General features: G+C 42.8%; 1 protein-coding gene across 2 annotated transcripts; it reads left to right on the top strand.

Annotated features, from left to right (window-relative positions):
* Positions 1-1,068: 1,068 nt before the first annotated feature.
* LOC132691324 (ATP-dependent RNA helicase DDX19A) lies at positions 1,069-26,014 on the top strand. Of its 2 annotated transcripts, XM_078438972.2 has the most exons (12): positions 1,069-1,222; positions 6,866-6,914; positions 9,489-9,539; positions 10,774-10,909; positions 13,304-13,396; positions 14,992-15,094; positions 15,692-15,806; positions 19,941-20,118; positions 20,495-20,732; positions 21,284-21,446; positions 21,932-22,123; positions 22,510-26,014. In XM_078438972.2, exons 1-12 carry the CDS (start codon positions 1,166-1,168, stop codon positions 22,569-22,571), a joined length of 1,437 nt encoding a protein of 478 aa, XP_078295098.1. In that variant the 5' UTR covers positions 1,069-1,165; the 3' UTR covers positions 22,572-26,014. The 2 variants fall into 2 exon arrangements, with proteins under 2 accessions (XP_078295098.1, XP_078295099.1); XM_078438973.2 differs by lacking the exons at positions 1,069-1,222; positions 6,866-6,914; positions 9,489-9,539 and adding an exon at positions 11,207-11,267 and having other exon boundaries at positions 10,795-10,909.
* The last annotated feature ends 834 nt before the right edge of the window (positions 26,015-26,848 follow it).

Below are 26,848 nucleotides of genomic sequence, written 5' to 3'. Positions count from 1 at the left end.
TTAATCTTTAATTTTATGGATTCTAGCAGTGTGCAGTGCTATTTCGTTGTGATTATGATTTGCCTTTCCTTAATAACCAATGATTTCAAGCTCTTTTTCACATGCTTACTGACCACTAGTTTCCTCTCTTGCAAGTGTTCAAGTCATTCACATATTTTGACATAAATGTTGCTATTAGAAATGTGTCCTTAAGTAATACATGTTGAACTAAAATCTCTATTAGTCTATTCAACTACACATTAAAAAATATTTATTGAGAGGCTATTATGTGCCGTAAACTTTTTTAGGCTCACAAATTGTGACTGAGAGATAAAATCTTTGCTCTTGTTTGAAGAGTTCATATTCTGCAAGCGGCCAGGAGACAAACAGCGAAATGGAAGCAAAGAAGATGATTTTTGGTGGTATGCAGATGCTCACTGAGAATTAGTGATAAAATATTGGAAATAACCTATATCCCCACGGTGAAAGATGTAGGGTAGTCAGGTAATTTATGTGATAGGAGTTTGATGGAGTATTATAATGCCATTAAGTTAATAATTACAACATGAAAAAATACTTAACTATATAATAAAAAGGTCTAATTTAAAATCGTATGTGCTTTGTTTAGGACTATGTAAAATACCCGTACTTTGATGCATGCAAAGACTGGAAGGAACCAGAAGAAAAAGAAAACACTGTTGTGTTTATTTTTCGGAGTGGTTGAATTATGGGGGTCCAAGGGCAATTGCTGTCGTTTTGTTTTCTTACACGTTATCGCATTGTCAACATGCAGAAACTGGCATCTACAGCACCTTCACGGGACTTACCTTTGTGTAAAGCTTTAGAATTCACTGAGACATGTGACGGGCTCAAAGTAAAACCTGGGTTACTTCAGTGTGAAGTAAAGCAATAAAATGAGGACTAAGAGTTTGACTTCGCAGAGATTAGGGATTTCAAGGAAGCACGAGGCTGCTCCTGGAAAGTCCGAGGGAGACGCACGTCGGCGCACGACCGGCGCGGCGCAGAATAGTGACGTCTTGCGCCGGGCGGGAACTGACGTCACTTTTGGCACCGCCGCTTCCGGTCCGCGTGGGGGCGGTTCTTGCGGAGATAGTGGACTCCGGGCAGGTGTTGGCGCGCGGTGCGGTGAATTTTTTCGGAAGTCAGCCTCCCTGCTCCCCGCATCATGGCCACCGACTCGTGGGCCCTGGCAGTGGACGAGCAGGAAGCGGCTGTCAAGTCGGTCAGTGGCTTCAGCTCTCGCGGGGCGAACGTAGCAGGGGCCCGAGCCGACCCTGATTCGAGCCCCGGGAGCTGCCCGGGTTGGGCAGGATTGTGGCCCAGACCTCCCTAGACTTTGCGGCGGTGAATCCCGTGGCCCTGATTTGCGCCTAGGGCGATAGAGACCAGTGTCAAGCTTGTTCTATTCATCTGGGCCAGTTAAAGACTTTTTTGTCCTGTAGCAAATTTGTTCCCGCTCAGTATGTTTTCTTTCCTTGTATTCCACTTCCTCATTGGGGATTGTAGAGACAGGAAAATTTAAATGCTGATTCTCTCTTTGATCTGTTTTCCGGATGAATCGGTGCTAAACCCTTTTTTGTTTGTTTGTTTGTTTTTGGATTTTTCTTAACGTGGCTGGCATTTGGTAGCTTTTTGCAGGATAACAGATTCAGGTTTAGATTTCGTGTTTCAGTCTACTGCAAATGTTGGCGGGAGGGACTACAAATTGTTTCGTTGATGTTTAAAAGGGATATTTAGTTTCACATCCTGGTTCTTTTATAAATGAAGATCTATTCAATTGTAAGGTAATTAGTGTAAACTGGCTTTCTGTTCTTATATGTAACCGTAGGTTTGTTTAGTGATAATTCACTATTGATTGTAATAGTTTTGTCTGGTCGTCTGGAAGTCTTATGTAACTTTTTAATGCTTAAGTTAACATTTCTTCTGCAGTCATCCTTGATTGCCTTGGGAAGATTGTGAGTTTGTCAGCAAATATTGTGGTCTAAATCCAGTGGAATACAGGATGAATCTTTACAGTCTAGTTGGGAAGGTGAGAATGTGGGAAATGCTGTGAAAATGGTAAGAATAATGCGGTAAGTGATGTCTGAAAAGAGAGAGGACGTTTATGAATAGGGAATAAGAAATTGCTTGTGGAGAAGTTTCAAATGGATAATAGAGAATGAGTCATGTAAGATAGAGGTGAATAACATTTCAGGAGAAAATGCACAAAAGTGCTGAACTTGTCTAGAGAGCAAGAATCAGAACTCATTTTTGCTGCAGCTTAAGTGTAGGGGTTGTAATAGAAGCTGTACAGAAAATACAGAGTGTACTTTGCAACCTCAACTGAGAACTTCAAGAGGAGAGACTTTTCTTAGTCGGTTTGGGGATTTTTCAGGATACTGACAAGATTAGATCTGAGAGCTGGCAAGATTTATTGAACACATAGAATGTTAGTGATGTCTACAGGATAGGCAGTCAGTGTGGAAGTTACTGTAATAGTCCAGAGAAGGGCATATGTTGTTGGGTGGTGGAAGTGACGATGAAGAGATGGATTTAAGAGATAATTGTGGCGATATAATGTGCGGGATTTAGGAAAAAGGCAAAGGTGGTTGTTTGCAGGCGGCATCCCAGAGGTGGTATTAGTAAAATGCTAATAACAGGACTAGAGAAGAGGGAAGATGGGCAGATTTGATTTGGAGGTCTCTGAATTTTAGACAAGGAGGACATCTTGGTAAGTACCTGTGTTGTGAGTCCCCAGGAATTGTCTAGGTTCAGTGATTTCCTGGGAGAACTCATAGGACCCAGCACATAACTGTACTCTCAGCTCTGATTTATTACACCTCTCCTGGTGGATTTACACACAGCTTCATTAAAGTCCTATTCCAGCTAATTGTAACAACACATGTGAAGTATTGTCAGGGAAGCTCATTAGAGACTCAGTTCTTAGGGTTCTTATTGGAGAGTTGTCACAAAGTCACCCTCTGCTTAGCATGTACCAAAATTCCAGACTTACAGAAGGAAAGCAGATGTTTAACGTAAATCACATGTTTTTACAATTTAGGTATAGCAAACCCCTCAGCACTTCTGGGAATGGTGGGAACCCTTCTGAAGTCCAGGTTCCCAGGGGCCAACCAGGGGCCAACCTTGCGAGCTGGTTTTTCTAAGGATAGGAAACTGTTAACTGTGTTAACTGTTTTCTGCAGAGCATGTCTCTCACATTTGGAATTGTGGCATTGGACTTCAGAAGAAGAATCAGGGCAAGCAATGAAACTCATTACAGGGGCACCTGGGTGGCTCTGTGGGTTGTGTGTCGGACTTTTGATTTTGGCTCACGTCGTAGTCTCATGGTTCATGAGACTGAGTCCCGTGTCACGCTCTGTGCTGACAGTGTGGAGCCTGCTTGGGATTCTCTCTCTCCCTCTTTCTCTCTGCCCCTCCCTGCTCGCACTCTCCCTCTCCCTCTCAAAATAAATAAACATTAAAAAACAAAATAAAGTGTTAACAATAAATAAGACTGGCTATTATCCACAAAGAAATCAGAGTATTACAAAGGATGAGGTTCTGGCACCGTAGCATTCAAAATCCACCACTTCACACAAGATCTATTCTAAAAGATAGTTACTGAGAATTGTTTTCAAATCTTTTTTTTTTTTTTAATGTTTATTATTTTGAGAGAGAGTGTGAGCAGTGTGTGGGGAGGGGGGCGCAGAGAGAGAGGGAGAGAGAATCCCAAGCGGGCTCCACACTTGGCACAGACCTCAGCCAAAATTGAGAGTCGGACGTTTAACCACCTGAGCCACCCAGGCACCCCTCAAATTTTTTTTTAAACCTGTGACTCTAATCTAGCTGTGATATTATGAATATTGTACATATAGACCTAAACATACTTGGCATCTGGTTTTAACCACTCTACTTCTCAGAAGGCTGATGTAAATAAATGTGTGAAAATATTGCTTCCTGATAGCTGGGGAAGACCCTCCTCCCCCACCCACACCCCTTTTTTTTTAATTTCCATGTAGTCTTGTGTATCTTAGTTTAATAACTAATTCATAGTATTAGGTTATCATATGGCTGTGCTCTCAAGTGTACAGGTAGTAAATGGAAATGACAGAGACGAGGACAGAGAAAACACAAAGACAAAGATCTTATATTTACACACAGGATTTTTGTTTGGTTTACGCTTAATGTGAGCAAAGGTGTGTCTTCAGAGTCTTCCTTGCATACAAAAATGGGTTTGGAGGGGAAAGAGAGGTATGTCAGGGAGTTTAGTTTGGATGCAATTTTAGGAGCCCTGATAAAAGATTCTGAGAGTTTGAATTAGTAGAAAGGACCTGATGCCAGTTCATTTGTTACTGTCATCTCTTCCAACACAAATGGCTTCCTTTGCTGCCTCTTTTGGTTGTATGACCAGTTTAATATCTTTCTTTCTCTTCCCCTGATCAGCCAAAACCAAAAAACCAAAGGCAACCCTAAGAATCTTTTGGAGACATAATTTGACCCTTTTGCGATTAGAATTGTCATAGAGGTAGATCTTGAAGCCTTTCTGAAGTGTCTTTGAGTGCCAGAGAGTTCACCCCTCCACAGATCAGGGACTCTGGGATTGATGGAAGGTTGGCCACCCTTCAGGAGCTACTTTTTTTTTTTTTTTTTTTTTAACACTTTTTTATATATTTTTGAGAGCCAGAGTGCCAGTGGGGGAAGGGCAGAGAGAGAGGGAGACACAGAATCTGAAGCAGGCTCCAGGCTCCGAGCTGTCAGAATCCCACGCAGGGCCTGAACCTATGAACTGCGAGATCATGACCTGAGCTGAAGTCAGATGCTTAATCAACTGAGCCACCCAGGAACTACTGTTAATTTGGAAAGGGAAGGGATGCTTCTATCATAACTGAAAGCCTCTGTCCGGGGTCAGGGACGCTGCCTTCTGTTGGATGCATGATTAATAATTGGAAGGTTCCTTGCTGAAGATGAATTCAGAATGAAGGAGAGTGGGAGTCAATTGGCCTGCCTCTTTCCCATGATGGAGTTACCTCTCAAGACAGGAATACTAGTCTGCAGGTAGTTTTACCCTTGAATGCAGCTGAATAAATCCTGACAAATTCATAGATCTGACTATCCCCTAAGCATGTCATCTTTTGTTACCACATCTCTTTGTCAAATTATAGTACATTAGATTTGGTTATTGTTTTCTTTGTCATCAGTCAGGCTTTGAGACCACTCTAATCAACTTGGTTGGATTGGGGACTCTGGACTGTTTTATTTGTGTTTTTCAGCCCACCCCAAGAGTAGTCTTCTTCTGTGAATCCCTATGTATTCAGCCTAAAAATGAGGTTAATCAGTGGATAAGTTCTAGTATGAAATACCTTCTGTTAGGTACCAACATTCCTCTTAGCCTTCAGGGAAAGGGTGTCCACCTCCAGTAGTATGTTGGTCTGATTTTTCTCTGGACGACCTGGTTTCTAAAGAGATCAGATAAATATTCCTACAGTGTGAGGGTGGACTTCCAAAGACCATGAGCAGGGTCAGTTGAGGGGAGGGAGAATGGTGGAAGAAATGGTTCTCAATGCCCTCAGGAAACACTGGTGGTCATTATAAGGATAATGAATGGTTGCATCAGTTCAGGGATCTTCTTGGGGACAGGGCTCGGGGTCTAGGGCTTGATTTGGGGTACTCCTTAGAACCTGACAACACACCTTTATAATACCACTTCTGTGTCACACCCTTACTCTTACCAACACTTTGAACGTGGGAAAATAATTCCCATGAGATTGGAGACTTCGTTATGAATGTATAAATTACTGTTCTGCTTGCACTTTAATCTGCAACTTATAAGCAAGTTTGCATTGACCAGGACTAGTGGCCAAAATCAATAAAAAACCTGTGTTCAAGTTTCTGATAAATTAAAAAAAATTTTTTTTAACGTTTATTCACTTTTTGAGAGACAGAGAGTATGAGCAGGACAGAGGCAGAGAGAGAGGGAGACGCAGAATCCGAAGCAGGCTCCAGGCTCTGAGCTGTCAGCACAGAGCCGGACAACGTGGTGTTTGAACTCACAAACCGTGAGATCATGACCTGAGCCTAAGTCCGACACTTAACCCACTGAGCCACCCAGACGCCTCCTGAAATATTTTAAATCAGGAACATGAGTTTGTTCTTTGATCATAATAAATAACTTTTTTTACCTAACTTATAGTGGAGGTGGTTGATAAGACAAGAAAGAAGGCTGTAATTTATTTGCTTAGTGTTGCATGAATACAGTGTGGGTTTCGTGACTAACAACAAAGTTGAAATACTTAGATGATACTTTTTTTTTTTTAAGTTTATGTATTTTTGAGAGAGAGAGGACAGAGCTCAGGGGAGGACACAGAGAGAGGGAAAGATAGAATCCCAAGCAGGCCCCACACTGTCAGCGCGGACCCCAATGTGGGGCTTGAACTCACCTGGGGGATTATGATCTCAGCCGAAATCGAAATTGAGAGGCAGACACTTAACCAACTGAGCCACCCAGGCGCCCCTGGATAGTGTTGTTCTTCAGTGTATCTGCAAGGGAACTGTGTGTTTGCCATTGATAGGCTATCAAAGGCATTTAATGAAGGTTAGATGTTCTAGAAAGAGCATAAGTTGGAAGAAAATTAGAGGTTTGAGACTGTTGTCAAACTTTTCCCCCCAACTGCTATGTTTAGTCCACCCCACTCTCCTTTTTAAGGTTCTTGAAGTTGCCCGAAATGATGTCTTCACCCAAGCTTTTAGGACTCCTGCTTGAGCAGGATAACTCCCTGAGTAAAGGTGCTGAACTAGTTCTGCTGGACTTTCACTAGGGAACTTCTCTTGGCTAAGGGACTTCCTTTGGGTCCTCTGCTTAACTCTGTTTCCTTTTATTCCCATTCAGATGAGTAATTTGCAAATCAAGGAAGAAAAAGTCAAACCAGATACCAATGGTGAGTCACTTGTAACTATTAGCTCTTCCGCTTTGCAGTAGTAGCTGCAGTGTGAAAAGGAGTTTTCATATAGCATAGTATTTGGCGAGTGACGGTACGGTATTTGAGAGCCAGTAAATTCAGTTTCGTTACTGAAGAGGATACATTAGTTTTCCAGAGTTTATCTAGTCTCTAACTCCTGCCACTGTTGGCTTGATGTGTTTCTTTAAACTTTGTATTTAATTTTTGAAAAGTTAATCTGGGTTCAAAACTCAAAGTATTAAACAGGTGAAAGGCTTCCTTTCTGTTCTGGACTGTCATTTACCCAGTTCTCACTCTCTGTCTTTATTAGTTTGGTAGGCTGACATGCCAAGTATCACAAACTGAGTGGTTTAAACAACCGAAGTTTACTGTCTCCTAGTTCTTGAGGCCAGAAGTCGGAGACCAAGGTGTCAGCCTTCCTTCTGAAGGCTTTAGATCTTACATTCAAGTCTTTAATCCATTTTGAGTTAATTTTTGTGTATGGTTAAGATAGTGGTCCAGTTCTGTTCTTTTACATGCGGCTGTCCCGTTTTCCCAATACCATTTATTAAAGAGACTGTCCTTTCTCTGTTGTATATTCTTGAGTCCTTTGTCGTAAATTAATTGACCAAATATGTGTGGGTTTATTTCTGAGCTCTCTGTTCTGTTCCATCGATTTATGTGTCTCTTGTTAATGCAAGCACCATACTGTTTTAATTATACAGTTTTGTAATCTAGTTTGAAATCGGGGAGCATGATGCCTCCAGCTTTGTTTTTCTTTCTCACGATTGCTTTGGCTGTTCGGGGTCTTTTGTGGTTCTGTACAAATTTTAAAATTGTTCTATTTCTGTGAAGAATGCTGTTGGGATTTTCACAGGAAGTGCATTGATTCGTGTTTTTGGTAATAATGGACATTTTAACAGTACTCTTCCAATCCGTGAGCGAGGAAAACCTTCCTGTTTGTTTGTGTTTTCAGTTTCTTTCAATAATGTCTTATGATGTTCAGTATACATGTCTTCTACCTCCTTGGTAAATTTATTCCTAGGTATTTAATTCTTTTTAATGCAGTTGTAAATAGGATTATTTTCTTAATTTCTCTTTCAGATAGTTCATTATCAGTGTACAGAAACACACCAGATTTTGTGCATTGATTTTGTATTCTGCAAAATCATTGACTAAATTCATTTATTAGTGCCAACAGTTTTTTGATGGCATCTTTCGGTTTTTTATATATATCATGTCTTCTGCAAATATTGACAGTTTTCTTCCTTTGAATTGGATGCCTTTTATTTATTTTTCTTATCCATCTACATTTAATATAATTGTTGACATGGTAGGTTTACTTAAGTAGTTTTACTATTTGGTTTGTTTGTCTCGTAGTTTCTCTTCCTTTCTTTTGCTGCCTTCTTTTAGGCTAATTGAATATCTTAGAATTCCACTTTAATTGATCTATTGGCATTTTAGCTATACTCTTTGCATTATTTTATTAGTGTTTTAAAGTTTTCTTCATTTAAATCTTGCATATTTGTTTGATTTTATTAATTTTATTTCTTGGTGAAGTATTTCATCATTTTAGTTGCTGTTATAAATGGGAACTTTTCAATTATATGTCTGTATTTATGAAAACTGATTTCTGTTTATTTTGTACCTAGTTTTTTTGTTTTTTGCTAAGATATGTTATTTTGTAAGGGTTTTTTTTGTTTTTTGTTTTGTTTTGAGAGAGAGAGAACACGAGTGAGGGAGAGGGACAGAGGGAGAGAGAGGGAGAGGGGGAGAGAGGGAGAGGGAAGGAGGGAGGGAGGGAGAGAAAGAGAGAATGAGAATCCCAAGCAGTCTCCATGCTGAGCAGGGCTCAATTCCACAACCCTGGGATCATGACCCGAGCCAAAAATCAAGAGTTGGATGCTTAACAGACTGAGCCACCCAGGCGCCCCTATAATCGTTTTTAAGTTGATACTTAATCCTGCAGGTTTACAATCCTGTAATCCACCAAAAGTGAACATTTTACCTCTTGCTTTTATTTATTTATTTTTTTAAAATTTTTAACATTTATTTATTTATGAGAGACAGAGAGAGAGACAGAGAGAGAGACAGAGCATGAGCAGGGGAGGGGCAGAGAGAGAGGGAGACACCAAATCCAAAGCAGGCTCCAGGCTCTGAGCTGTCAGCACAGAGCCTGATGTGGGGCTCAAACTCACAAACCGCGAGTTCATGACCTGAGCTGAAGCCGGACACTCAACCGACTGAGCCACCCGGGTGCCCCTCTTGCTTTTAATATTTAATACCTGTTTTCTTTCTTACATATGATTGTGTTTGCTAATATAATAGTATATTTTAAAATAGGATAAGCAAATCAGAGGTGACATATTCTGATCCACTGTGAAGTCAGCCAACATTCCTAGAAAGTTGAAATTTTCTTGTGTGCTTTCTTGGAATAAAAACCCATTAAACATAAAGAAATGCCAAATATTTACATTTTGATCACCTAACTAAGATTTAGTTTTCATGTTGTCACACCTTTTGGGTGGGTTTGAAATTTGCCTTTCTTACTATGATAACTGTTTTCTTTTGTAGGTGTTATTAAAACCAGTGCCACTGCAGAGAAAACAGATGAAGAAGAGAAAGGTAATTTCTCTTTAAAACTTTGTAGCAAGAAATAGAATATGACCCAAGATTTGCCCTCCTGGAGCCAGAGGCACTGGATCAAGGAGATGAGGAGGAATTACCAAGGAGATTGAGAAGAAGCAGTCAGTGAGGTAGAAGGAGAATGAAAGAGTGGTATCCATTTTTTTTTTTTTTTTTTTTAATTTATTTTGAGAGAGAGAGAGCAAGTGAGGGAGGGGCAGAGAGAGAGAGAGAATCCCAAGCAGGCTCCGCACTGTCAGCGCAGAGCCTGATGCGGAGCTCAATCTCATGGACCATGAGATCATGACTTGAGCTGAAGCCAGGAATCGGACCGTTAACCGGCTGAGCCACCCAGGTGCCCTCAAGAGAGTGGTATCCAGAAACCAGAAGAAGGAAGTATTTCAGAAGTAGGTAGTTAAATATAAGTAATAACTTGATTAAGAAGATATAAATATTGGGGCCCCCTGGGTGGCTCAGTTGGTTAAGGGTACAACTTCTGCTCAGATCATGATCTTGTGATTTGTAAGTTAGAGCCCAGTGCCGGGTTCTGTGCTAACAGCCTGGGGCCTGCTTCAGATTCTGTGTCTCCCTCTCTCTTTGCCCCTCCCCCAGTCCCTTTCTCACTCTCGCTCTCAAAAATGAATAAACATTAAAAAAAAAATGTTAAAACGTGTTCACATGCTGGTGGGAATGTTCCAGTGGAATAGGAAACTGATCACGCAAAACAGAGTCAGCGTCAGGAGAAATATCCTTGTGGGCAAGAGGGGCTGGGACCTGTCGCACCAGTGGAGGGGTTAGCCTTAGGAGCACAGGCTGTTCATCCCAGGTTACCAAAGGGAATGTAGAGAACATGGGCACACATGCAGGTGGATGTATAGGAGTGTCACGACAGTATGGGGAAGTGTTTCTGATCACCGGTACTTTTCTGTGAAGGAAGATGAGAGGTCATCAGGTGAGGATGTGAGGGATTAGAAGTTTGAGAAGAGAGGAGGAGGTAGAAGTGGAGGTCTGAGAAGAGTGAATGAGTGGAGAATAGAAGCATGAAGATGAATAGGGCAGCTCAGCCCTTTTGGGTTTCCCAGTCACCGTTCTAAAGGGAGACCCGTGGGAGTGACTGTTGTTCTCCAGCCAAGCCTGGCCGCCTGGGTGCTGGTGCAGAGATGGGGAGAGAGATTTCACGAGGGTGAGTTTGCCAAACGAGCATGAAGACTATCTGCTGGTTTCTTCCGGACAGAGGACAGAGCTGCCCAGTCTTTACTCAACAAGCTGATCAGAAGCAACCTTGTCGATAACACGAACCAAGTGGAAGTCCTCCAGCGGGACCCAAATTCCCCGCTCTACTCTGTGAAGTCCTTTGAGGAGCTTCGGCTGTGAGTATTTGTTCTTTGAACAGCTGCTCCTTGTCAGGCCCTCCTTTGTAAAACTTAGCATTTCCGAGATCTTTGGGATATTTTACTTTTTACTTTTATTTTTAAGAATCTTAATGTATTTGCTTCTTTGATAATTCACATGACTCAAAAGTCAGAAAGTATGAAACAGTTTACAGTGATGGTTTCCCTCCCACCCTTGTCTCTTGGCTACCCAGTTCTCCTCCTCTTGGGAGGGATTTTTTAATGCCACAGATTTATTCATCATAGCTGAAAGTCTTTTTTCTTTTATGCTCTTAGAACTTTCAATAAAATATTGGCTGACAGGTGATTTCTGGATGTCAGGAACATTTCTTATTAGGTAAGCCCTTTTGTTAGACTATAGGGTTTACAGTTAAGAACAGTTTATCTGCTTTTATATAATCAATCAAAAGAGCCTTTGCAGGATTTCCAGTACCTACAGTGGAAAGCAGTCTTCAGTATTCCAGAATGCAAAACAAAAACCAATCCAGAACCCAGAATTAAGCTGTAAGGGAGCATATTCATGTCATTGTGCTAAGAATGACTTCTAATATCGCTTTGTTTTAAAAGCAGAATTATGGAAGGTCATACCAATTTTTTTGTTTACTTCAATATATTAGTAAAGAAATGTTTATGAATCATTGGTTTATGTACCTGGTACTGTGCTGGGTGTTATGAGTAACACAAGACATAACCACCGTTCTTGCTGCCTGCCAGGACCTAAATCATAGACAGAAAGCAGCTGGTGAATAAGAAAGTGGTGGAATTACCTTTATCAGCAAAATCTTTAATATGCCCACCGTGGGCCAATAGGGGCCACATTCCTGCCAACTGTTACCACTGCTTTAGCATAAGAGACACTTAAAATATAAGAGCTAACTTAAACCAAATCAAGTCATTAATGAAGTAACAGTTAAGAACAAGTTTTTTAAAGCGTTGTTGTTTTTTAGTGTTTTCAGGAAATTATTCTTTTCTTTCTGTATTTCTCCCATCGGGGGCTTCATTCAGCAATTCTGCCATCTCTGCTTCTATTCATAAACTATATCAGGACGGCTAGATGTGCTCTTTTGTTTCCTGAAGTGACAGTTTTGCTTCCCCAAGTATAGATGGTTTTTAAACCCCCTTTCATTTAAAGGACTTGTGCTCTCAGTCTGACCAGTGAGGAATTGTCCTCTCTGAAAAATCAAGCTCTCTCTGATTTAGTAGTTGTTGGCTAGAAGAAACAAAGAATAAAACCTAAGTTGCCTAATATAATATACTTGTTTTGTACTTAAACATTTTGAATTAATCTGCAAAATAAAAGGAAAATAATGAACCGCTGGAAGCTCTTGGATCGTTTGGATCTTCATTCAGTTGTGACTTTGTTTCCTTAGCAACCAAATCACAATCTGCTGAGCTTCATAGCCTTTTCTTCTAAACAGAAGACACCAAAGATTATGCTTTCACATGTCTTTGTGTCTGAGAACCAACATATGCCAGACGAATGTGCCTTTTAGAGAGCCTGTTAACTCCAGGGAAGGCTCAGAGAACAGAAGGCTTGACTTGGTTTGGCTCTTCCTTACAAATAGTGTGGTGGAATTTTTGTCGAACACCCTGTCAGTGGTAGAGGTAACAGAGAGGTTATTGCAAATGCAATGAAAAAGCAACTTTAATTTGTATTTGTTGTGTAGCTACTTATATAAGCTGGTGCTTTCCTATGCTTGATTTTGACTAAACATAATAACCAAATATGAGCATTCGTGAAGTTCAGTACCGGTGATTGAACACTCCTCTTTACCAGAAACTGGCTAAATCAATTCTCTTACCTCTCGATTGTCCTGAGTGTTTGTATAGCTGGCTTTGGAAGGACCATGGAATACAAAATGACTGTGGTTCATTTTAACATCTGCACCAAGAAATTAAACCTGAATCTTGTTTTCTAAAGGGACTTCTATATCTTAGTGATACAGTTAAGCAGTGTTTATTTTTATTTATTTATTTATTTTTTTAAGCAGTGTTTATTTTTAGGTACGCCTTTTATAATTCATTTTATGCAAATTATACAATTTATACAAATTAATAAATTCCACTCTTGCAGTATCCAGGGAACATTTGCCATCCAAGACCAATCATATTTGTGGGGGTCTGCTGAAAGCATGAATTTCTCCAAGAAAGAAAACTCGTCTGTATTCTCTGAATTGTGTAATAGTTGTAGATTAAGACTGAGGAGAGAAGGATGATGGTTTGGTTTCATTTTAGATAATATTTTTTAAGGCCTAGGAAGATATGTCTGACAGAGATAGGAAGCGTTACTCTTTGCTAGATATAGGGAAAGAGATTTAGGCCTTTAAAACAATTTGAACTAGGAAACGATCCTTTCTCTCCCTGGCCTCCTAGGAAACCACAGCTTCTCCAGGGAGTCTATGCCATGGGCTTCAATCGACCATCCAAGATACAAGAGAATGCATTACCCATGATGCTTGCTGAGCCGTGAGTATGCAGATCCCAGTGCACCTCTTCAGAACTTGCTTTAACGTCCTATACCGATAACTTACTGTTCTTGAGAACAAGATGGGACATTTGGGACGGCATGTTTTCTTCACAGAGACAGCTTGAGCAAGTACAGAGAGTCACATGGAATTTGGTACAGCTTCTGCCTTCCCCACTTAGCAGTAAAAACTAATGGGGGCACCTGGCTAGCTCAGTTGGTGGTGTGGGTTCAAACCCACATTGGTTTGTAGGGGTTACTTAAAAAATAAATAAAAATCTTTAAAATAAATGAAAAACAGGTAACGCTAATGTTATTCTGTGCATTTTTAAAAACGGGGTTTTTTAAAAATAGGAAGTTTTGGGGGCACCTGGGTGGCTCAGTTGGTTAAGCATCTGACTTCAGCTCAGGTCATGGTCTCGCAGTTCATGAGTTCAAGCCCTGTGTTGGGCTCTGTGCTGACAGCTCAGAGCCTGGAGCCTGTTTCGATTCTGTATCTCCCTCTTTCTCTGCCCCTCCCCTACTTGTGCTCTGTCTCTGTCTCTCAAAAGTGAATAAATGTTTAAAAAAAAATTTTTTTTTTTTAGTATGAAATTTTTGGAACTTGCAAAAAAAGGTGTCAAGAACATCTGTAACCCTATCTTGTCAAGAAATCTAGTTGACCGTAGAAGCCCCCATGCACCCCTCTGCATTCACATCCCCTTCCCCAACCCGAGTAATGTCATCCTGAAACAGGTCATCATTCTCTTACATTTCTTTATACTTTTACTACATATCTACACATTCCTAAGAATCTAAGAGTTGTTTACATATTTTAAACTGTAGATAATTGGTATCCTACTTTATGGAGCAACATTTCCCATTCAATTCTATTATTTTTCTTGCTTAATGACAAAAAATTCCACCTATTTCCATGACTGAGTTACAGGAAGTAAAATGTGAAAGTTCCCTCTAAAGCATCTGTCTGACTTGGTGTCTTGGATTTTCATAAAGAAGGGAAAAGGGGAGGGGCGCCTGGGTGGCCCAGTCGGATAAGCCTACAACTACAGCTCAGGTCATGATCCCACAGTTCGTGGGTTCAAGCCCTGCACTGGTCTCTGTGCTGACAGCCTGGAGTGTGCTTCGAATCTTCAGATTCTATGTCTCCTTCTCTCTCTGACTCTCCCCTGCTTATGATCACACTTTCTCAAAAATAAACATTATTAAAAAAAAAAAAGAAAAGAAAAGGAAACACACGGGGAGTCGAGTGCAGGAGACACATTACAGCTTGGCAGAAAATGTCTTCGGGGATTTTCCTTGGCACAGAATTTACTCTGCAGTGTTAATTTCCATGCGGCCCCTGGGGTACAAAACTAGGGCACCCTGGCTGTGCTGGAGTCTAGAGTGAGGATTCTTGGTGTAAACCCACCTAAAAGAATCATTTTTTCCCTTAATATTTAAGCAGTTTTTTAACATCATATAAAAAATTTATCATTGTCCTCAATGCAGAAAACTTGGATTAAAGGAAGAATATTCTGTATTCCTACCATCAAGAAAGAACATTCTGATACTTTATTGTGTTTAACCAATATTATTTTCCTTTCTGTTCCTGATTCAGCCCACAGAACCTGATTGCTCAGTCTCAGTCAGGTACTGGTAAAACAGCCGCCTTCGTCCTGGCCATGCTCAGCCGAGTGGAACCAGCAGAGAGATACCCCCAGGTGAGGGTTGGGGGATCCCGAGGGCCCTGGCTTGTCTGCCCTGGGAAGGACAGTGCTGTCTGGTGGGCGGTTAGTGAGGGCACCGCTTAAGGGATCTGAACGTTTCCTGGGCCTCAGACTGTGGATCTGGCAGAGCAGGTTCATGTACTAGGCCACTAGGTAGAGTTCATTCAGAAACAGCAGCTTTAAACAGTGGCTTCTGAAGGCATTCACCCAGCCAGGGCTCCCTGCTGAAGGCTTGGGTCTATAGCTGAAAAGTGGGCCTGGTTGGAAAGGATGTGGTTCCCTGCCCTTTTAGATGGTAGTAAGATCAGGCAGGGGTGACTGGGGGGCTCAGTCAGTTAACCATCAACTCCTGATTTGGGTTCGGGTCATGATCTCACAGTTCATGAGATCGAGGCCCGAGCTGGGCTCTGTGCTGACAGCATGGAGTTGGCTTGGGATTCTCTCTCTCTCTCTCTCTCTCTCTCTCTCTCTCTCATAGATAAAACATTTTTTAAAATGTGATAATAATATAAGCATATTTGTTGCATTAGCGCCTGTTGTCTTTTACTAAAAGACTCTCCTAAACTCAACCTTTATGATTTCCTTGTTCAGTGTTTGTGCCTCTCCCCAACATATGAGTTGGCACTTCAAACGGGAAAAGTGATTGAGCAGATGGGCAAATTTCATCCGGAACTAAAGCTTGCTTATGCTGTTCGAGGCAATAAATGTGAGTATAAAGGGGTGAAACCTAAGCAGTGAGCAGGATAGGGTAGTTGGGTGTTTGAATTTTGAAGATGTGATGATGACATTAAATTTTCTGGTTCAATTGACCTTAGGGCCCACTGCATTGCTTTCAGCACATCTGTTTTAAACTTGTTATTTAACAGTCCTTTCTACTCTTAAAAGATTTAGAGTTGTTAAAAAAAATCTTTGTACGGGTCATGGACTTCTTAAAGTCTGTCGTTCTTCACTGAGATAGCAGGGTTTTGAATTCAGCATCCAAAGTTCTGGAAGCTGCTTATTAACAAGGGATTAGCAGGTCTAGGATGGCAGGCTGGGGTCATATCCCTTTGTTTCAAAACAAGCCCAGCTTTAGTAAGAGTAAACTAGGAGCAGATAAGACCAGATAACTTGGTCTTATCAAAACCACAAATCCTTCCACCAATTATTTCTCCCATGTGTTCTATGGTATGTAGTGTAGAGAGTATGGACTAAAATGGTGAGGAGGGGCAGGTAGAACATGGTCGTTAGGAAGTTATCAGAGTAGGGAGCATCTAGTTGGCTCACTTGGTTCAGTGTCCGACTCTTGGTATCACTCGGGGTCTTGATCTCAGGGTCATGAGTTCAAGCTCCACATTAGGCTCCACGCTGGGCATGACGCCTACTTAAAAAGGAAGTTAACAGAGTATATAAAACTGTAATTCAGTAAGAAAAAAGTAGGCAGTCTAATAGGAAAATGGACAGAAGAGGCCCAGTTGAACAGACACTGCACAAAAGAAGGGAATTCAGACGGCCAGTAAATATGAGATGATAAGCCTCGTTTGTCATCAGGGAAATGTAAACCTAAAACCACTGTGTGCTTCACAGATGGGCAAAAATGAAGTCTGACAATGCCAAGTGTTGATGCAGACGAACAAGAACTGGCATGCCCGGGACACCTGGGTGGCTCAGTTGGTTGAGCGTCCAGCTATTGATTTCAGCTCAGGTCATGATCTCACGGCTTGTGGGATTGAGCCCTGTGCTGGGCTCCGCACTAACAGTGAGGAGCCTGCTTGGGATTCTCTCTCTCTCCCCCTCCTCCACTTGAGAGCTCACTAATGCTCTTTCTCTCTCTCTCAAAATAAATTTAAAAAACCACAAAAACCAAACTAGAATGCCCATACACTTCTGGTGGGGAGTTTACATTGATTGGTACAGTTACTTTCTGGAAGCAGTTTGGCATTACTTAGAAAAACTAAAAACAGGGGCACCTGGGTGGCTCAGTCAGTTGAGCATACGACTTCGGCTCATGATCTTGCCGTTCGTGAGTTCAAGCCCCTGTGCTGACAGCTCAGAGCCTGGAGCCTGCTTCAGATTCTGTGTCTCCCTCTCTCTCTGCCCCTTCCCCACTCATACTCTGTCTCTCTCTGTGTCTCAAAAATGAATAAATGCTTAAAAAAAACTTTTTTTTTTAAAGAAAAACTAAAGACAGACATTCCTTTGACCCAGCAGTTTGTAAGTGCCTGGAACAGTGGTTCTCAAACTTGTTGGTTTCTTATACTCTTAAACATTACTGAGGATCCCAAAGCATTTTTGTTTATACAGGTTTTATCTTTCTATATTTGCCATAGTAGAAGCTAAAATTGAGAAATTTCTTTTTTTTTTTTTTTTTTTTGAGAAATTTCTGAAAATACTTACTTTAGAAGAATATGAAGAAAATCTGGCCTTTCAGATAATTTTAGATACTCTTTTATGGATGTGACACCAAAACTTAACAAGTGGTAATTACTTAAGAGTTAGTTCCAATGTGGAATCTGAAATCATACTACTGAATTTTTCATACTGTTACATTAAAATACCTTGGCTATTAGGGGGCACTTGGGTGGCTCAGTTGCTTAAGCGTCTGATTGCGACTTAGGTCATGATCTCGCAGTTCATGGGTTCGAGCCCTGCATCGGGCTCTGTGCTGACAGCTCAGAGCCTGGAGTCTGCTTCAGATTCTGTGTCTGCCTCTCTGTCTGACTACCCCACTTGAACTCTGTCTCTCTTTCTCAAAAATAAATAAACATTAGAAAAATTGAAAAAAAATACCTGGGTAACACTGATCTTCCAAATGTTGAGACATTTTGTTATACACACTTTAAATTACCTGCACTAATATTACTACCAAATTCATCAGAGGAATTTATGCACATCAAGAAACTCAAACTTAGTGGCGCATACAAGTGTTCCAAAACTCTAATCATCATTTTCTCTTGAAAGCTTAAATGTTACTGTGGCAGCAGATACAGTGGATTGTTTTCATTGAAGAGACAGACTCTGTTCATCTTCCAGAAAGTGTATATCAAATTCCCAACTTCATTTTTTCTAGTTTGTCAGTTAACAGAGAGAAATGGCTAGTTCAGCTCACCACATAATCACAAAAGACCTTTTCCTGGAGAAAACCATCATGCTTCAACATGCAGCAAAACTACTTTATCCAAAAATTATTAGGTTGATTATTTTTGTGTGTTTATTTGATGCTTCAAACTGGTGGGTACGTTGAAGTAAAGCATACCACAATATTGTGACAATGTACATCTTCTTCAGAGTGCTTTGTAGATAACATGGGACTTCATTGTGTGTGAAGGATTAATATATTAATTATATTTAATGTGTTATTTTTTAAAGGTTCAATTTGGACTCTCAGGCAATGGACATTGAGAACTACAATGTGTTTCAGTTAATTCAAAATTCTTCCAATGTATAATTAGATAATTGATAAATTTTCTATTTTAAGTTTATTTATTTTGACAGAGAGAGAGAGAGATTGTGCTGGGAGGGTGGGGAGTAGCAGAGAGAGAGACTCCCAACCAAGCTCTGTACTGTCAGTGCAGAACCGTACATGGGTTCAATGTCATGAATCATGAGATTATGACCTGAGCCGAAATAAAGAGTTGGACGCTTAACTGACTGAGCCACTCAGGCTCACCAATTGATGCATCTCTAATGAAAGTCCTTTCTCAAGTTGTAAATTTTGTTTTTGTTTTTACTTTTTTTTTTTTTTTTTTAAAGTAGGCTTCACACCCAGTGCGGAGCCCAGTATGGGTCTTGAACTCATGACCCCGAGATCAAGACCTGAGCTGAGATCAAGAGTCAGATGCTTAACTGACTAAGCCACCCAGGCACCCCTAAATTTTACTTTTAAAATAGTTAACACATTCGCATGTGTTAAACTGAAAGGATATGTGGTTGAAACTTTGTCTCATCCCCCCCAACCACCTAGTTCTCCTTCCTAAATTTAGGCACTCAGTACTAACTAGTTTCTCATGTGGCACACCAGAGATGTGGCTGCAGGCACATAGTGTGTATGTAAGTGTGTGTGTATAAATATGTACTCATGCACATGTACATTTATTACATGTATTCTTTTTTGCCTCTTGTGTTATACAAACTGCTCTGTAACTTTTTTTCACATTTAATAATGTATTTTGGAGATTGTTCCCTATCAGTTCCTAAGCAGTTTTATACTTGGATTGGCAACATCCATTGGGTGTATCATATTTTGCTTAATTAGTTACTTTTTGATGTGTGTATATCCTTGCATATATGTTATTTCACACGTTAATACACATACAGGATTAATTCCTAATAGTGGAAATACTGGTCACAGGCTCTGCATTAGCAATTTTGACAGATGGTTGTACTGGTTTCAACTTCCACCAGCTATAATTTGAAAGTAATATGTTTTTTGAGTCAGAGAATTTGTACTTAGGAAAACTGTCTACATGTCAGAATGTCTCATGAAACAAAAACTCATTGGGCCAGGATCCTGGTAGTCACAACCACCAATTTAAGAGAAAATCTGTGACCATGAGTGAATGCGTGATATGAAATGTTGAGGGGAGTGAGGGGGACAGCGCTGAATCACAGGAGGAAGTAGGAATGAGAAATGACACTGAGGGGTCACTGCATGGGATTTAATCCTGAGCACAATGCAGTTAGATAGGTGCCACTGTGCCTGCTTTACAGTAGAAGAACCCAAGACTTTTGGATAACAATCCTGTGTGTTTTGACATCTGGAATTAACTAGTTTTACTAACTCTGAAAGGATGGGCAAGGCTTTGATTTCCAAAGCTGGTTTTGCCATGGAAATACCCACGGAAAACATCTTGTCTCACAGTAGAAAGAGGTCAGAAGATCAGTGAACACATTGTCATTGGCACCCCTGGGACTGTTCTGGACTGGTGCGCCAAGCTCAAGTTCATCGACCCTAAGAAGATCAAGGTGTTTGTTCTGGATGAGGCTGACGTGATGATAGCTACTCAGGGCCACCAAGACCAGAGCATCCGCATCCAGAGGTAGGAACTCTTGAGCCAAGATGAACGCCTGTCTTCTGACTTGCAAGTAAAGATCTTCTCGTTCACTGTGTTTCCTCCTGCTGTATTTAACTCCTCTTCTTTCTCCATCTAGGTTATTTGCTTTTAGGACCTTCAGGAGCATTTGTTGGATGGGCCATTTGCTCGCCAGCGCTGATGACGGGTTGAGGAAGGAGACTTAGGGAATCTAACACCAGCCCCCTCCCTGCCCCATGGCTCTTCTTGCCTCCTCCCTGCTGTTCTCCTCCCTTTTGCCTCTTTCCCCGGCGTGTAGAGCATCCAACCCTGGGTGGCTGTCTTCTGTTCCTCCCAGGGAAAGACTCGGGGTCATGCCACATACCTGGGTCTTCCCTTGCAGGATGCTGCCCAGGAACTGCCAGATGCTGCTTTTCTCTGCCACCTTTGAAGACTCTGTGTGGAAATTTGCCCAGAAAGTGGTCCCAGACCCAAACATTATCAAACTGAAGCGTGAGGAGGAGACGTTGGACACCATCAAGCAGTATTACGTCCTGTGCAATAACCGAGATGAGAAGTTCCAGGCCTTGTGTAACCTCTACGGGGCCATCACCATTGCTCAGGCCATGATCTTCTGCCACGTGAGTAGCAGTGGCAGCAGCAGGCCTGCCGGGGGAGGAGCTCCACTGGAGGGTGTGCCTGGCCCTCCCTTCAGCCAGCTCCACCTCAGTGCTGAGGAGGACTGGGTGTCCTCTGTGTGGCCAGAAAGGAAATGATGAAGCACCTCCACCTGCCCCAGGGCATATTGTCCTCAGACTATAATGAGTTATGAGGGAAAGACTGTGAAGCATTGAACTTTTCTTTGGTCCCACCTCTTAGACACACCTTGGGAAAAACTCCAGATAACATCCAATGAAATGATTATATAACATTAAGAATATAGACTATTTGAGAATGAAGATATTTGGCTCCTACCACACTCTTCCCAGCTGAACACTAAGATGATTTAAGTAATTCATCCAAAAAAATTCACATGGCTAAAATTGTCTTTGTAAAATCGGTAAGCCTACCCTGGTGGCTGAACTCAGCGGGCTTTCACGTATTTTAATGGAAACAAGCCACTTTTTTGCAGGTTTGTTTTTGTTTTTATTTTTACAGGTATCTCCATTTAAAACCATTCTTTTCACTCCAGACCCGCAAAACGGCTAGTTGGCTGGCAGCAGAGCTCTCCAAAGAAGGCCACCAGGTGGCTCTGCTGAGCGGCGAAATGATGGTGGAGCAGAGGGCTGCGGTGATCGAGCGCTTCCGAGAGGGCAAAGAGAAGGTGCTGGTGACCACCAACGTGTGTGCCCGCGGTGAGCACAGAATGTGCCTGTTCGCCAGGCTCCGGATGGCGAGAGCAGTGCTCCCGCACGGGACGCTCAGATGGTTCGGGGAGTCCAGCTGGGGTTGGCGCTGACTTTGTTTTCTGGGAGAGGCTGGATTCCCCCAGCAGATGAGAACGTTCACAGAAGCCAGGAGTCCTGATGTGGTGGAAGGAAACAGGCAGTGACTGGTTTAGAGTGAACGGTGCCTGCTCTCCTGGGGGCCCCTAGTGAAGTTTCGGCCGCATCTCCAGATTCTTGTATCTAGCAGAGGCTCTTCTGGCGATGTCATAATTTTGTTAGCACCTGCCAGAGTTCTGTTTTTCCCTCTGGATTCTGCTGCGTGCCCCCGGTCCCCGGATCCCAGAGCTGGCCTGCCCCAGACTCTTCCTCCACCTGATGCTGGCGTGTGGCAGCCTCGCCTGGCGGGTGGTGGTTTTTGTTTCCCGTCCTGACTCCACCCCTCTTTCATGCAGGTATTGATGTTGAACAGGTATCTGTCGTCATCAACTTTGACCTTCCCGTGGACAAGGATGGGAACCCGGACAACGAGACCTACCTGCACCGGATCGGGCGCACGGGCCGCTTTGGCAAGAGGGGCCTGGCAGTGAACATGGTCGACAGCAAGCACAGCATGAACATCCTGAACAGAATCCAGGAGCATTTTAGTGAGTGCCTGGGAGTGTCCCCTGCCAGGGCCCTTTCCTTAGAGGGGCAGGTTCTCCTGGGGCCTCCTCGAGAGGCCTTTGTCCTTGTCGCATTCCCCTCCTTTCCTACAATATGGAAGTTCTCGAAGAGCACACCTGGTGAGTTCAGGTCAGGAACTCGAACAACAGCGCCCCCTTGGCCAGGCTTGAAGGGCCTAGGGCTCTGTCCCGTGCTCAGGCACCAGGAGCCCGTGGGGTTTCATGAAAGTTTGCTGTGGCCAGGGGCTTGGCATGGGGGCAGAAACCTGTCTGCCTCCTCCCTCCCTGCTGTGCTGTCCCTTCCCTAGGTGTGTGTTTTCATGATAGCCCCGTGTTGATGTCTCTGTGAATTCTCTTTTTCTCCCCAGATAAGAAAATAGAAAGATTGGACACAGATGATTTGGATGAGATTGAGAAAATAGCCAACTGAGAAGCTCCGTCAGTCACCAGTGCCCACCCCTGGTGCTCCCCCCGCACGGGAGACTGGTGCTTTCACGGCACAGGCTCGACAGTCGCCACAAAGAAGAGAAGGCAGAGGAGAGAGAAACTACCTACCTCATTTTAAATTACGTTTGGACTTTACAAAAATTGTGCAAATGATTGGGGAAGGTAGAAGGAAAATTTTACATTTTGGAAAATTTAGTCCTCCCCCCACCTCTGCCCTTTTAAGCTATGATTTTCCCCATCTTTATAATAATCTGGTTGCTGTTGGTAATGGCTGAGCCTAGGATCCCCTGCTTGTTTTGTTGTGGGGTGTTAGGACCCATTTCCAGTCTCTGAAGAAATGGTCGATGTAGGTGCAGGAGAGGCTCAGCAGCACAGGCATGGGAGCCCCACTGCATGGATGGAGTGTGGGGAGCAGCAGCGGGGAGACCTGGGAGCGCTCTCCCTTCTCTGTCCCTGACCGGAGACCTGCCACCAATGTCTCCCGCCCTTGAGGCCATCTTCCTTCTCCTAAATCCAGAGATGTTCTGGCTGACCCCTTTTACCCTGTTCTCAGTACCAGAGGATGTCCCTGCTTCTCTCTGGGTGAGCACATTGTAAACCTCCGATTTGGAGAGAGACATGGAAATCAGCGAATCTTCAGAGGACTTGGTCTGGCAAGGGTAGACGAATCCTGTGAGAATCTGGGACTTCCCTTTCCTGTGGTTGCTGTGTATGCTCAGGCACTGGGAGTCAGTCATGGCAGCCAGGGGAGACCAGGTGCGTTTCTGACACGCACCTGGCCAAGTGACTTGATTCTTATCGGTTGGTGTCACACCGTGCCTGGAGATGAGCAGTAGAATTTGGAAAGGCAGTTATGACCAAGTTAAAACTCTGCTCTTTCTTTATCCATAATACTGGACTTATTGGTTACTTTAATTCATACATCACCTATATGAATAAGGACATAGAAATTCAAGTTATACCCATCATTATGTTAAGAAATTTTAAAGTAATTATGAAAGGCTTTACTAATCATGATTTGTTTTTATTTGTATTTTTCTGCTTATTAGACTAATATATGCTCATTAAAAAAGGTGTGTGTGTGTGTGTGTGTGTGTGTGTGTGTGTGTATACACACATATATAAAGTACTCTCTGTCTCCACCTCTCTGGGACAACCATTGCTAGCATTTTGGTGAACATTTGATATATTTCCTTCTGTTCACATATCCACTTTAAAAAAAAAATTTTTTTTAACGTTTATTTATTTTTGAGAGAGCATGAGCAGGAGAGGGGCAAAGAGAAAGGAAGACACAGAATCCAAAGCAGGCTCCAGGCTCTGAACTGTCAGCAGAGATCCCATTGCAGGGCTTGAACCCACGAACCGTGAGATCATGACCTGGGCCAAAGTCAGACACTTAACCGATTGAACCACTCAGGCGCCCCGTTTTTTGTTTTTTTTTGTTTTTTGTTTTTTGTTTTTAATGTTTATTTAAAAGAGAGTCTGAGTGCAAGTGAGGGGGGGTGGGTGCAGAGAGAAAGAATCCCAAGCAGGCTCTGTGCTATGCGGGGCTCGGTCCCACGAGCCATAAGATCATGACCTTAGCCAAAATCAAGAGTCGGACGCTTAACCAACTGAGCCACCCAGGCGCCACATATCCACTTCTCTTGTACGAAAATGTGAACATTCTATTCAGGCTCTTGTGCAACCTTCCACTTCACTTACCGGTACGTTGGACATGTGACACGTGCAGCACGCAGATCTACGTCTCTTTGGATGATGGCGTCATTGAGCATTAGCTGCCCCAGCATTTATTTCATGGCTTCTCTAGTGACAGGCATGGCAAGGTTCCACTGTATTGTGCTGCCCACGGTGCCACAGTGCCCAGCCTCGCTCACCTCTGCCCTGTGAAAGTCGCTGGAGGATCTATTCCTGGAAGTACAGTTGCTGGGTCAGAGAGTGGGGACATTTAAAACTTTAATACCTTCCCGATGTCCCCTGCCGAAAAGTTTTTACCAACTTACATTGTTGCAGTGATCTAAAAACACCTCTGTGTTCTTACCTGCTTGCCAATCCTCTGTATTCTCAATTTTTACAAATTTGCCAGTCCAGATAGCAAAAAGAAATTACATCATTGTTTTTTGTTGTTTTGTATTTAGTGAGGATTGGCAAGTGTTCAGTTTCCTGGGTATTTGTCTTTTGTCTTTTGGGGTTGCCCGCTCTTGCCTCATCGTTTTACTATCGGATTGTCAAATCCTTAATGATTTTAAGCCACCGCTATTTTAAGGAAATTAGACTTCGGTGAATGTTTTCCTAGTTTCTCTACAAACTCGGTTTTTTTTCTAATATTGCATGAAAGTTTAATGTTCCTCAGATTTCATTTTTAAGAAACCTGGATTTCTTGTCATGGCTAGGAGAGCTTTCCTCATCCCAGGAACATAAATCCCAATTTATCCTGTACTCCTCCCAGTATTATTATTTACTCATGTTTCCTGTAGTGGCAGTAAATTTTCTAAGTTCTTGTAGGTCTTTAAATGTTTTCCCCTGCTTGCTGCCAAGTGATTATGGTTGCCATAAGAGCACTTGGGTGGCACAGCTATGGATATGGGCTGTGGGTATGGGTGTCCTCGCCACTGAGGGGTTCAGAATGCAAAGGGCCCATTAGGAGTGGATGTAAGTGAATGAAAGGCTCGATGTCCGTGCAGGTGTCGCCAGGCACAGGCACAGAGTGCCTGCAAGTGTGTGAGAGGCAGGTGCAAGCTGGGGTTCAGAAGAGAAAGGTGGGTGAGAAGGGGAGCAAGATTCCAGAGAGGTAGGGGACAAGAGGGCAGAAGAGGTACTCAAGGGAGATAGGGCAAGGGAAGGAGGGGAGGGTGAGGAGGTGGAGGAGTCCAGGTGGAGCACCAGTGTTCCAGTTAAGTGATGCCCACTTTGGCCCCCAAACAACAGTGATCTAGAAAAGGTAAAAGCCAGAAAACAGAAAACACACTGACCCCAAAACAAGATGAATATTTCTGTGGACCAGCAATGGAGTAAAAATGCAAAGTAGTGAGGAAGGGCTGAAGCCAAAAGCTTGCTGGGCTCCACTGCAGAAACAGAAGCTACTGGCTGTTAGGGCTTATGGAGTAGAGAGTACTGGAAGCACCGCATGCAAGACCGGAACCAAAGTCAGGCTCACTGCTGGGAGGGAGCCGGACTGGAACCCGGCCTGCACACCCGCTGGATGGCAGACTTTTATTAGGACCCAGACCCAGGCAGATGGCGGGAGGTCTTGGACTACCCACCCACCCCCAATTTAGAACAGGTAATTGACACAATCCTGTTGACTGCCTCCTCTGTGATATTCCCAGATTACTGAATGTCAGCAGACCTGATTCTAGAATAAAGACCAAAGCGGCAGGAGCTGCATGGAGCCAACTGGTAAACTCACCTGTGGATTGTCAGGGGGAAGAAATCTATGCTAAGAAAGAGTGCAATGTCAAAACAGATTCACCCCAGGTGAAACTACTTTTTTGGAATACCCTGATAAAAGACTTCAAGTATGTTCGAAGGCTCAAAGAGAAAGAATACATTACACTAAAAAAGACCATAAGATTAAGAAGTAAATTTGGGGGTGCGTGGGTGGCTCTGTTTGTTAAGTGCCCGACTTTGGCTCAGGTCCATCATTTCACAGCTTGTGGGTTTGATCCCCATGTCGGGCTCTGTGCTGACAGCTCAGAGCCTGGAGCCTACTTTGGATTCTCTGTCTGCCTCTCTGCCCCTCCCCTGCCCCCTCTCTCAAAAATAAATAAACATTAAAAAAAAAAAAGTGGGGCGCCTGGGTGGCTCAGTCGGTTAAGCGGCCAACTTCGGCTCAGGTCATGATCTCGCGGTCCGTGAGTTTGAGCCCCGCGTCGGGCTCTGTGCTGACACCTCAGAGCCTGGAGCCTGTTTCAGATTGTGTGTCTCCCTCTCTCTGACCCTCCCCTGTTCATGCTCTGTCTCTCCCTCTCTCTCAAAAATAAATAAAACGTTTAAAAAAAAATTTTTTTTTTTAAGTAAATTTAGACAAAAACAGTGGCATGCTGAAACACACAAGCAGTAAGTCACTGTTAATTTGAAACTGGCCATTTTGGGTGTGTTTACCACAGAAATGAGCAAAAACTACAAATTGCTTGGGTTGACTGGCTGGCTCGGTCAGTAGAGCCTGTGATTCTTGATCTCAGAGTCCTGAGTTCAAGCCCCACGTTGGGCATGGAGCCTACTTAAACAAATCAGGGTTTTATTTGTTTTTAGAGAGAC

The sequence above is a fragment of the Panthera onca genome, chromosome E2 (genome assembly GCF_046562875.1).
Source record: "Panthera onca isolate mPanOnc1 chromosome E2, mPanOnc1 haplotype 2, whole genome shotgun sequence".
NCBI classification, from domain to species: Eukaryota; Metazoa; Chordata; class Mammalia; order Carnivora; family Felidae; genus Panthera; species Panthera onca.
This window is presented reverse-complemented; position numbering and strand designations above follow the sequence as displayed.

What these genes read in the sequence shown, in the direction of transcription:
- LOC132691324 (XM_078438972.2), top strand. Translation starts at nt 1,166, where the DNA reads ATGGCCACCGACTCGTGGGCCCTGGCAGTGGACGAGCAGGAAGCGGCT. An exon ending in TGCTGTTCGAGGCAATAAAT is followed by an intron (nt 15,807 to 19,940) that starts GTGAGTATAAAG and finishes CTTGTCTCACAG; the next exon opens with TAGAAAGAGGTCAGAAGATC. An exon ending in CAGAATCCAGGAGCATTTTA is followed by an intron (nt 22,124 to 22,509) that starts GTGAGTGCCTGG and finishes TTTTCTCCCCAG; the next exon opens with ATAAGAAAATAGAAAGATTG.